This window comes from Balaenoptera physalus (assembly GCF_965194825.1).
Source record: "Balaenoptera physalus genome assembly, chromosome: 1".
NCBI classification, from domain to species: domain Eukaryota; kingdom Metazoa; phylum Chordata; class Mammalia; order Artiodactyla; family Balaenopteridae; genus Balaenoptera; species Balaenoptera physalus.
In genome coordinates this window covers 174891449-174903713 of record NC_138882.1, presented here as the reverse complement: position 1 = coordinate 174903713, position 12265 = coordinate 174891449, and the positions used below count along the sequence as shown (strand labels likewise).

At 53.9% G+C, this 12265-nt stretch overlaps 1 protein-coding gene and 1 long non-coding RNA gene across 3 annotated transcripts in view; both read right to left on the bottom strand.

Annotated features, from left to right (window-relative positions):
- Positions 1-108: 108 nt before the first annotated feature.
- On the bottom strand, positions 109-522 carry LOC309650368. Its single transcript, XR_014257544.1, has 2 exons — positions 410-522; positions 109-239 (listed from the first exon to the last, which is right to left on the bottom strand). It is a non-coding gene; the product is annotated as an uncharacterized lncRNA (long non-coding RNA).
- Positions 523-7743: 7221 nt separating this feature from the next.
- Positions 7744-12265, bottom strand: part of WASF2 (WASP family member 2) — a 70517-nt gene continuing 65995 nt past the window's right edge. For both annotated transcript variants that reach the window (XM_082440611.1, XM_082440610.1), the window contains one exon: positions 7744-11783. In XM_082440611.1, coding sequence (XP_082296737.1) covers positions 11626-11783 — 158 coding nt within the window. In that variant the 3' untranslated portion in view covers positions 7744-11625. The remainder of the gene's footprint in view (positions 11784-12265) is intronic.

Below are 12265 nucleotides of genomic sequence, written 5' to 3'. Positions count from 1 at the left end.
GTCGCTTTACTTTTGAGTTTCTGAACTAAAGAGTCAGAGAGGTTAGTTACTCCGTTGATAGATAAGAGAAAGATTTATCTGTATATATGTGCACATACAAAGAGAGTATCTATTTATTATTTATTTATTTATGAATTTATTTATGGGTGTTAAGGGGAAAAAAAGAGACCCACACCTTGAAATCCAGGCCATACCAGGGTACTCCCAGTCCCCAACACCCTCATTTCTGACCTCAGTTCCTAGACGGGGGAAAGGGAGAGAGAGAAACCACGTATTTTGTTATTATTTTTGCTTGTTTTTTATCAAAGAGATCATAGAAACCAGAGCCTTCTCCCAGGGCCCGCCACCCTCGGGTTTTCAGGGGGAACACACCAGCCTCTGGTTTTTTATTTTTTTAAGAAACCATCACCTGAGAAACCGAGAATTCCTCTGCGCTGGGGGCCGGCTGCCCTCTGGTGGCCGTTTTCGGGAAACTGCAGCCCGGCTGGCAGCCGGGACCAGGCCAAGCAACCCCAACTCCACTCCAGCCTGGTGTCCAGCGCCACAGCCAGAGCCTGGCGGCCAGGCCTCACCCTGCGGTGCCCTAGAGGAGGCAGGGTGTGAGCCAACACCAGACCCCTCTGCCAACTGGGGTATGGTCCCCAGTGCAATCCCTATTCCTGTCCCTGACCCAACCCTCAATAAAAAATGATTTTGTGATAAATTTGTCTGTGTGTGTGGAGGGGGTGGAGTGGGACTTGATGGGGGACAGCCTGGAATGGGAGGATTATGCCAGGCCTGGGGGCCTGTGGGGTATATGAGGAGCTGGAGACCCAGGTGGAATGTGGCCGGCAGGTGACACCTCCCACCCCAGGATGCCAATCTGATGGGTCCCCCTGCTCAGACACAGGCACCGCCAGGCAAGAACGCCACCTCCCCCTGGGGACTGGAACCCCTGTTTCTAGACCCTTTTGGGGTTGAAGATGCCTACATCCTGCCCACATGAGCTTGAGCCTGGGCTTTGGCATGAAGTATATACTCAAAGCATGTAGGTGTTCTTAACAACAGCCCTTTCCAGTCATAGGTGTTTGCTGCGTGCTAGGCACTGCGCTAAGTGTACTACATCCATTACCACATTTATGCCTAACAAGCATCCCATGGCACAGGTAATAATAACTTCTCCATTTTACGGATGAGGAAACAGGCCGAGGGAGATTCAGTGGCCAGCTCAAGGCCATACAGCTAGGAAACGATAGAGCCAGGATTCAAACCAGGAACACTTGTTTCCAGAACCTGTGCACTGTCTGCTGGCCAATGCCCCCCCATCTCCTTCCTTCCCAACCCTAGGGCTTACGACATTCTGGACTCAGATTTGTGTTGGGGTTCACTCTCACAGCCAGCAGCCACATTTTGGGAGGTGGCTGGATGGGGTCTGTTCATTCAGGAGCTGAAAGAGCTTTTTTGCTATGCAAAGGTGAGTGATGGTAAGTGTGTGCGCATGCCCTTGTGTGCATTTGAGGATGGAAGTGTTCAGGACCCTGAATTTCGGTGTTTTGGAACCAGAAAGGACATGTTCAACAGGCAAGGGCGGGAGCAGGTTTGGGGTGTGGCTGAAGAGGAAGCTCTAACTACCCAAACGCCCCATCTTCCTGGGTGGGCAAAGCCTGGAGGTGGGGCCCTCAGAGCATCTCCACTGTACAGATGGGGAGACTGAGGCCCAAAGAACAGCCACTTGCTCAAACTCACACAGCTGTGCCAGGCTAGGACTCAGGTCTTTCTCCATTTCCCTGGCCAGAGATTTTTGCCTGGTGTTCAAGACCCCTCCCCAGTAGTAGCCACAGGAATCCAAGGGGAGTGGACACGCCAACAGGGGCTGGGTCAGAGCTGGTGGAGGGTGGCCCTGGGCCTAGGTACACATAGCTCCAGCCCAGGCACAAAGTGGGGAGGGTCCACCAGATCTGGCTGAGGCTTAGCTCTCTCCCCACCTTCCTGGAAGGTCCCTGGGAAAAGACCCCCACTCAGGAATCACCTGTTCTATGCCAAACATCGCACACAACATCACCGTGGTCCACTGGGTGGTACTATTGCTCTCCCCACTTTACAGAAGAGAAAGTTGAGGCTCTGAGAGTAATGGGTTTTCATTTATTCACTGCTGTCCTTGTGGACAGCTTAAATTCTAGCCAGGGGAGACAGTAATAAAGAGATAAGCTAAAACATGGTAATGTCAGAGAGTGATGAGTCCTCAGAGAAAAACAGAGAAGGGGCACAGGGAGCGTGTGTAATCTCTAAATGAGGGTGCCCCCAAAAGGCCTTCCTGAAGGTGACATTTGATTTGCCTAAAGTCACATAGTTAGTAAAAGAGTTGAGCTGAGATTTGAACCCAGGTCCATTTGACTCCAAATCTGTTTCTTTCCTAGGTGAGGGAATGGGTTTCAGGAGTAGCTCAGAAACAGCAAGCAAGGAAACCAGGGCAGGGAGCTCTGTCCCCGGGCTAGGGAAAATTTGGGGCTCTCCAGGCTACCCGTAGACCTTTGGGAGGGGCGGTGTAGGAACAGGCCTCCTTGCTGCCTCCGCCTCACTCCCAAGGAGCACCCACCAAGGACCAGAAGGAGAGGGGCCAGGTGCCTCTCCTGCCCTGGGTGGGCTTGGCCCTTTGCCTCCCCATCCTAGCTTCTGGCTCCAGGGCCCAGCAGGGCCGAATGCTGGCCAGCCTCATGTCTGCGAGGGCCTGTGATGGACCCCCACGCTGTGAGTCCTCCTCTGTCTGTCTGGGTGTGGTTGTGTGGTGGACCTGAGACATTTCTGGGAGCCTGTATCTGCGGTCTCTGCCTTGGGTCCTGGGCCCACCCTGAGGGTGTCTGAATCTGTCCCTGGGGTGGGGCCTCTGTGCATGGTGGGGCTAGCTGGCTTCTCCCTGCTCCTGGGATTCTTCAGATACACCTCAGGTCTTCCCTGTGCTCCCCGCTCTGTGTTTCCTCCAGGAAGCCTCCTTGGCTAAGCCCTCCTGTGGCTGTAAAGATGCAGTTTATACAACACACCTTGCTACGCTTCTCCTTAGTAAATATTTATAGAGAAGTCTTGCCTTCCTCGTTGGAATGGGGGCCCCTAAAGGCTGTGTCCCCTCTCCAACTGAGGGTCCCTGAGAGAAGGGACATGTCTGCCCCCCCAAACTGAAGCCTCTATGTCTCTTTCAGCCTCCGACTCATCTGGTGCTCGGCCTGGGGCTGCCCAGCACCACATGCCTGTGTGTGTGCGCGTGCGTGCCTGTGTGTGTGTTTTTTGGGGGGGAGTAGTCAAGCCTTCCAGCCTCTCTGCCTTTGCCAGTTGTCCAACCCCATGCCTGACCCCACCCAGTTGCAGAGGCCTGGGAGGGTGAGCTGGGCAGTGGGGGCTCCCTGGCTTGGGGGAGGCAAAGGCTGGGGCGCAGAACCCTGCCTCTCTGCCGGGGTAGGCCTTGGGGTGAGGGTGGGGCCCATCTGTCCTCCCCTCCTTCCCAGGTCCTGTGTAGAGCAGGGGGGCAGCCCCCGCCAGGGCCATGACCGCCTCTCCCTGCAATAAGTGAGGAGACAGCAGCTATTAATATAAGATGAGTTCACGGGCTCACAGCTTTTGCAGGGTGGAAAACAGGCTCCCGGGGCCGGGGGCTACGGCAAGTCTCGTCTGTCAGATTCTCTCCTGGAGCCTGGAGCCCATCAGCCCCCCATCCCCCAGCTCCCTACATGCTGAGACCTGGGCGAACACAGGCACGTGCACACAGGCACACACGTGGGGGTCCAGGTCTCTGGCTGCTCAGAGAACACACACACATGCACACATATCCAGACATGCACGTGTACCCAGATATATCTGCATACTGGTATGCACACCTGTGCACACAGATATATCGTGGTACACATGTACACAGATCATGTCAACTTCATGTGCATATGTTCACATGTGCAGAAGCACATACTTAAATGTATGCAATGCCCTTGCACACACATGTATACACACAGACACACTTACCCTTATATATACATGTGTGCACGTAGGTCCAGACATGCTTACATAGCCAGACCCATCTGCATACCACTGCACACGCACATATACACAGGCACAAAACTGCACACGTGCATACAGATGGCATCCATAATCATGTCCATACCTCTGCATACAGGACTACGTTCGGGGACTTGAATGCACGTACATGTATTTTGCACACAGTGTACACACAGTCACACAGGCTCCTCACTGTGAGTGCTCGGCAATCATGAATTCACAGGCAGATCCTTGGTTTCCAGCACCATCCGGCTGGCTCAGCCTCCCCTCCCCCAGCCTCATGACAGGCAGCTCATGCTCCTGCCAACCCCAATGCCTGCCTTTGGCTTCCCGCCCCCCGGGGGTCCCCAGATCCCTGATTAACCCCCTCACTAATTGGCCACCAGCCCCTTGACTTTGCTGCAGGCCTTCTCGGGAGCTGGGAGCGAGAGGCTGCAAATTGGCCAAGCAGGATGGGTCTGGGGAATAGAGTGCGAGGCGGGGGTGGGGTGCTACGAGCTCAGGGCCTGGCTGGAGCCAGGCAGGGCACCTCCTATACCAGGGCTGGGGGGGCACTGGTATTGTATTCTCATGGGAGGGCACTCTAGGATTCCTGTGTACCCAGTCACCTGAGCTTTCCCTGAATGCACTTTTACACACACTTACCAGTCATGTGGGTGGACATGCCCCACCCCACTTCTCCACACAAATGCATGTGAACATTTGCACACACCCAAGTACACTCATGAACAAATGCAATAAGCATACAAGCAAAATCTTGCCTGTTCATAAATTCATCCGCCAGATATGCAGACCATTTACGTACATACATCCAAACACACTTCACTTAAACACACAAATGTATCACATGTATACAGGGTTGCAAACACATAAATTTACATGTTACACATGCCTATGAATGTACACCTAAGTATACCTGTAGGCATGCAAGAACATACATCCACATCTGTGCGTGCACACCTGTGGAGTCCAGGCATGCGCGCATACACCACTCCGGTGTGTGCCTACCTTGATGAACTAGCAAGTAGCCACAGAATAGGGAGAACCCCCATAGCCAGCCACTGGCTTTGCAGAGGAATAGGGAGCTTGAGGCTCCTGCCGTCTATAGGCAGTGGCGGGGAGAGGTGGAACTCAACTAACGCCTAAGCCTGGTACTTCCTCTGGGTTCTCCCCAGCCTTCAGGGCAGAGGTTCTGGCTTTTGCTTCTGTAGTTCCTGTCTCCTTGGCTCTGGACCCAAGCCCATACGGTGTTCTACTTTCTTGTAGGCAGCCTGGGGCATTGGAAAGAAGAGGGTTTCTATTTCCATGCCTGCTGTCAACTTGCTGTGTGACTTTGGACAAGTTGCTGTATCTCTCTGTGCTTCTGTTTCCTCAACTATAAAATAGGAATAAAAAGCTTTGTGTTGGTAATCCTTCCACAACTGGCCTGAGGAGTCCATGGGGTCATGTTTATGGATGTGCATTACTCAGGAACACGTCTGGGAGAGGTTAGTTTCCGAGATAGTGAGATACGGGGGGGGGGGGGGGATGGTGGCGGGGGGCGGGCAGCATACATCATCCTGGTCAACCTCTCATCCAATAGTGGAAGAAGCTGAGGCCCAGAGAGGGAGCAGCAAGGTGGGAGCTAGAAGAGCTGACCTCTGACTTCTCAGCCAGGAAATCTACTCCTCTTTAAATATGTATGCAGAGCGTGAGCAGGTGTGTGCACAATTCCCCAGGTAAGGGTGGGGATGGCCGCCTGCTGTGGTGGGAAGGTGTCTCCGCAGGACTCCTGCCACCATGGTACTGACAATTCTACCATGAAGAGATTCTTTTGGGTGTGAAAGGCTTATTTTTTTGTCTTCCAGCTTCAGACCCCACACTAGACACCTCTTCTCCTGGGGCTAAGGCTGGCTTTGGGGAGCATCTGAAACAGCTCCTAGCCTCATGATCTGGGAGGGAACTAGCTGACAACCACCCCAGAGCAGAACTTACAGGAAGTGGTGCCAGGTTGCCCTGGCCACTGGGTGACCAGGAGGGGGCAGTGAGGAACTGGCGGAGGCAGCACGAAGGGAGGGGTGGCTCCTGAGGACTTTGTGTGAGGTCTGCTTGCACCTATGTGTGTTCCTGTAACTGTGTGCTGATCTGTGCCCTTGTTTGCACAAGGATAGGACTGTGTGCAGTGTGTGCACGTCTCTGCGTGTATCCATGTCCGAGTGTGCATAGATGCACCCATCTGAACAGGTGTGTGCACATACTGAAGGCATGTCTGACGGAAGCCCCAGCCCATACCTAGGGAACCCACTTTGTTCCAGGCAGTTGAGGGCACAGGGTACTTCTAACTCTAAGTCTAGGATAGCCGAGCCCTCAGTCTAGCCCACTTGATTTCAAAGTAAGAGCAAAAATAACCATCACCTATAAAACTGGGCACCAGGGGGTAGGGTAGACCGTAACAGAAAACCTTTAGCACACCCCCTCACACCAAAGACCATGATGCTAGGTGGAGAGATTCTGAAAACGGTTTAAGTTCCATTGTGGACAGAGCACAAGAGACCCACGTGCGAACTATGGCTCTGCTCCTGGCCAGCTATGTGATCTTAAGCAACTCAACCTCTCTGAATCTTTTTCTCATGTGTAAAATGGGAGACCCTTGGTTCATGAGGTTGAAATAAAGTGTATGCAGTCTTGGGCAGGTAGTAGTAAATGCTCATTCTTCTCAGGATTAGCCCAAAGAGCTGAAGCTCCCAAGCGGAGGAGCCAGAATTCAAGCTCAGGCCTCCTTCTTCCCAGAACCACATTCCTTCCCTCCAATTCCCCACCAAGGGCGGCTCCTGACACCACCATTTTGTCTTCTCCCAGGGCGGGCGTCTGGCTGCCTGTCAGTCACCGGCCTCGGGAAGCCAAGTGCTGACTAAACACAGGCCTGAGCAGGAGGGTGGAGCGAGGGGCTCCGCCTGGGGCGAGCTGGCTCCCGCGCCCCCTCCCCTGCACCCCACCTCCAGCGATGAGCTCAGAGTGGCTGGCGCAGCACTTGCTGACAATTCAAAACTTCTGCCCCCTCTCCTGGGATGCCAGCGAGTGACTCTCTCTGAACAGCAGGCGTGACCAGCCGAGTCACCAACCCTGCTCCCAACCCTCTCCCGGGGCCACCCCACTGTGTTTGCTGGGCCCAGAACTGGGTGTCTACTCATAAATTACCCCCAGGGACAGTCACCAGCAGCAGCTGGGCTCGAAACAACCGTTGCTTCCTGGGTAGGTCATTTTTTGGGGTCAGAATATAAACCCAGCTCCCTCACCTTCCCAGGCAGGAGAAGGGGCGTGCAGCACCCTAAACCTTTTATCAGATTCCATTGTAAATCATTCTATTTAAGGTAAGTTGCTTGGGTCTGAGAGGCAGACAAGATGCCGGCCAGATGTTGGGAGGCAGCATCAGCATTCAGCCTGTGCTCCTCTCCTGCCTGATGCAAGGAGTCTCCCTGGCCCCAGCACACCCCTCTCAGCCAGCTGAGGGCCTCTAGGTCCCCCAATTGGGTCTCGCCCTAACCCAAAATGGTTTCCGGCCTTCACCCTCTCCTCCTCCCGCACAGGGTGCACCATCCAGACCCAGAGGCCTCCCGCCCTCCAAGCCCACCCACACTGACCTCCCTCTGGAGCTCTGGCCACCACCTGTGGCTATCAGTCGCGCCCTTATAAATGCTTCTCCCATTACACACATATACGTGCACACACACACACCCCAGAGGTGGCTGCGTGGTTACAAAGACTTTATCAAATTATTTAAGATGTTGGCATTTATGCATTCGCATGTATACATAAAACAATTACACAGAATCTTCAGGTCACTGGGGTGCTAATGTGGTACACACATGAGCCTGGCAGGGACTCAAGTAGGACCAGGCTTGGAGGCACGGGGCTTTGAAAAACTAGACCTCCTTCTAAGGACCTGAGAGGAATAGGGTGACAAGGAAAGGGTCACTTCAAGGGTCTGGCTTAACCCCTGAAGGTTAGAGCTCAGAGCTCCATCTCAAGCTCCTTTCCCATCTTCAGGGGAAGGGGACTCATTTTCAGACTGTAACCCCACTACGTAACAAGCCCAGTCCCTAAAATCTTGATGTGGCAAACACACCCAAGAACCCACTGGACCAGATCCTTATAAATATATTTATATCAGAGAAAACAAGGCACTTCGGGAGCATGACGGCTCACTCTCCTACACATACATCATTCTAGACAGAAAGTAAAAATTGGTTAGTTTCTCAAGTGAGTTAAGTGAGTAAAGTTAATACAATAACAAAATTGTTCCCTAGCCCTTCCTGAGGCACAGGATGAGGCGCATCTCTGGGTGACACCTGGTCCCAGGTCAGCTGAACCCCGGTAGAGCTCAAAGCCCCCAGGAAGCCTGACCTCTCTCCTGAGCAAAAGCCCCTGGCCTTGGGGGCACTGCCCCCCTCCTCAAGCCCTGAGGTCAGGTGAGGGGGGTTGCAGGGGGCGGCAGGCTGAAAGCAGAGCTGGGACACGGTGGGAATGCTTAAGCAGGGTCACCAAAGCCACAGAGACCTCAATCTGTCCGAGCTGGCGCTGCCGAGCCGGAGGATCGGCGCCACGGGAAGAGATTTCACATTAGCCCTGACAACACCGCCTCAGCTCTGCAGTGACATTGGCCAGGGTCGTTTCTGAGGGCGCTTGAGCTTCCGTTGGAGGCGAGCTGGAGCTTGGGCCAGCTGCTCTGAGCCTCCAAGGGATCGCTGAGCCTGCCCCCTCCCCGTGGCTGCTCCTTTGGAATGTACTCATCTCACAACCAAGGCAGAGTCACAACTCACTTCTGACACTGCCAAGTGGAAGCTGGGCCCCTGGGCCACAGGAATGGGGGCAGGTCCCCTGGGCTGGGCAGAATGGGGAAGGGAGGCGGCTCCTTGGCTTCAGCCCTTAGAGTCCTTAGGGGCCATTGCTCCATACTCTTACCAGCCTCAGCCCAGTTTAAATAATCACTAAAGTTTGCATTCTACAATTACAGGATTCCAAAGATACACAATTACCTGCACAGGGTCCTTTATCATCTTAAAGGGCTCTGGGTTTAAAGAAGCTTTTTTTTTTTTTTTTTTGGTGCACATATGCATTAAGTAGAGCCCAGAGGGCCTCTCGGCTGACTGGGTCCCCAGCCCCCCGAGCTGAGGAGGCTTCGCAAGGCCGGCTGCTACAAAGCGCCGAGCTTGGCTGCATAGATTTTAATGAGAGCATCGGGCAGAGCTGTGCTGTTGCTCTCCGGGACTTTCAGATCATTACCAAACCAGCTGTAGGATGAGAACACAGCATATCGAAACCCTAGGAGGTCACTGAGCTAATGATCTAATCCTACCTTCTGCATGCAGTGGCCCTCCCCACCTCCTCCTGCCCCCAGCCCTTTCCAAGGCAGACTCCGTCCATTCCAGAAGCCAGGCCAACACCGCCCCCTTCAAGGTCAGAGAAGAATGATAGTGAGTAGTGCTGGCTCCCCCTTCTCCGGAAAGGAGGGGGATGGGGGTAATTTAGTCAAAGCCATTAGGCCCAAACCCTGGCCTAGCCAGGCCCCAGGACTCCTATTTGGGAGAACCACTGCCCTCCTCCTGCCACTTTGGTCACTGCTGGGCTGCAGCCAGGGGCACCTTCGACAGCCATTTTAGAGTTCTGAAGAAAGCACCTTCAGCTTCCAGAGTGCACAGCAGGAGGCAAGGAGGGGGTGCACACCGTCTGGTTCGCTCAGCACTGGGGCCTGACGCCAGCCCTGTGCCAGAGACGCGTGATCTGGGAGAGGAAGGAGAGCACACGCTGGAGCAGCCCCTGCAGGAGGGCACGCTGGCCTCTAAAGACTCAGTCCCCACGCCCCAAGTTCACAGAAGGAAGGCTGAGGGGCAGCATTCAGCCAGGGCACAGCGGCAGTACCCACGATTACACCCTCTCCTTAAGCCGGAGAGGTTGATGAGGGCTTTGGCAATTACTATAACCATTTGCTGTGCTGGGTAGAGACAGATCCTGTTTCTCTTTGTTTCAGGGCTCGGGAAGCCAGAAGCCAGTTTCAGTACAAGAGGCTACACAATCGTTAGGGCAGAAGAGAAGAAACCTCACTGTTGGCCAAAGTTGACCAGTTTTTTCCTGAATAATAGCACCTGTGTATTAGCTCTGGGAAAAAGGGGGAGTGAGGGAGGGAACGTCACTGTGCAGTGAGGAGGGGAGCTGGAAACAAGACCCAGAGTCCTTCTGCCTTGCGACCCTCCTCACGGCCTCCCGCACCACCCCCCACCCGGGGCAGCTACCTGCAGTGGCTGCCAGCCTGAGGGACTGAAGTTTCTACAGTTGGAAGGACCTATGCTTAAACTGGGGAAATAAAAGGGGGAGGAGTTGCAGAGGAATTGAAAGCAGCACCTGTCACGCTGCCTACCCGCTTCCTTCTCTCACTACCTCTGGTCCCCCAAAAGGGCAGCTCTCAAGGCCAGGTGCTTGGCTGGTGATAGGAAAGGGGGAGCAAACAATTACAAGAGAGGCCATGAGGGTCTGAGCAGCACTGATAGGCCTGGCACAGGCCCTGAGCCCTTCAACTGGGACCCCCACCTCTGGTGAGGTCTGGAGTAGCACAGAGCCAAGAACTGCTCTGCCTGGGCTCCAGCAAGTGCCCACCATTTGGTCCCAGAAAGCACAGGTGACTTGGAATCAGGAACTCTGGGCTCTAGCTCTGTCATCATCCAACTGTGTGACCTGGAGCAAGTCACTTCCCATCTCTAGGCTTCATTCAGCATCATTCAACCCAAGGAGTTCCACCTTTTTCCAGTCCTGCAGTTACAAGTCTCTAAGCTTGGCTCCCGAGAGCCAGAAGAGGCCCAGATCCCTGTGTGTCAGGGCTAGTTTGGTCATGAGTATTAGAGGTTAGAACCGGGCTGTGGTGCTTGGGGGCACCTGGTGGTGAGGGAGGGGCATTTAAGGGACGTGGAACACCACGTTCAGGAGAGGGACCCTGGGAGGGAGGGAACCACCCCTGCCTCCAGAAAGGCATTGTTTCTGAGCAGAGGGGTAAGACATTTCTTTAGGGGCTTGATGGCTCCTGGAATAAAGGGCATCCAGACATAGAGATGGCTTAGCAAAAGGCAGCCTCACCCTGCTGATGAGGGCATAAGGGGGAGGCACTGGGTATGCGGCTGCTCCGCCCTCTCAGTGCATGGGAAAGGGGCCAGCTGTGTCCAGCCAGGCTTTAAGACCAGAAGATGGCTGGCATTATTCAAAGTAGCTGAGGGCAAGGATTCTAGAAGAAGACCACAGAATATGGCTCCTAGGGGAAGGCACCAACTCCAATTTAAACCCAATCAAAGGGATCTGCTTTGGGGTTTTCCCTTCTCTTCAATATGCAACAGTCATTTGAAGGGAAGAGGGAACATCTCAGCTACGAACCTCAGGAGCCCCACGGGGCCTGACCTCGGGGAGATGGGAAATACATGTTGATTTGGAGGAAGCACTTGGATATATCTTTGGTTGCTTCAGGGAAGGCTCTGGCCCCTTGAGATTCTTTTTTTCCTCCCTTTTTTCCCCTTGGGACTGTCGGAGTAGGCATCAAAGGAGGCAGGTAGGAAGGAAAAAAAAGGAAGTGGGTAGCAGGCAGAAGAGTTAATCCGACCACTCGTCCTCATCAAACTCAGAGGAGTCATCTTCTGAGTCGCTGTACTCCACAGCAATGCGACGTGACAGGATAGTGGCCACGTCGTTGCCCACAACATCCCGCTTTTCTTGTTCCCGCTGCTCCTCAACCCTGCGCAGCTGAAAGCCTGGTGGGAGAGAGAGAAGGGTTAAGAGGTGCGTCAGTCTCCGAATCCATCCAGGACTGTGGAAGAGGGAGCAGCCCCTGGTGGTGGTGGGTATTGGAAAAGACAGTGAAAAAGAAGGACCCTCTGGGAAAGCAAGATCCTCAGGACAAGAAGTAAAGACAGGTTTTATGAAATTGTGGCCCCAGTGCTATAGGTGTGTCTGAAAGGAGCCTGCCATTCTTCCCAGTTTCCACGCTTCCCAGTTTCTCAGGCTGGTGAGGATGGTACTTCTCCCAAGACTGAGTGGGGAGTGGCCACCAATCCCCGCCTAGTGGGCACTCAGTCTGCCCAAGTCATTGATTTTCATGAAGCTCAGCTGCCTTAGGTTGTCTCCACTAGACAACCCTTCAGTTCCTTGAAGATCAGACAGAAGAAACCACTCCAGTCCCTTGGGACCAGAACCGGCCTCTGACAGAAAGAGAATAAATGCCCCATGATGGTGA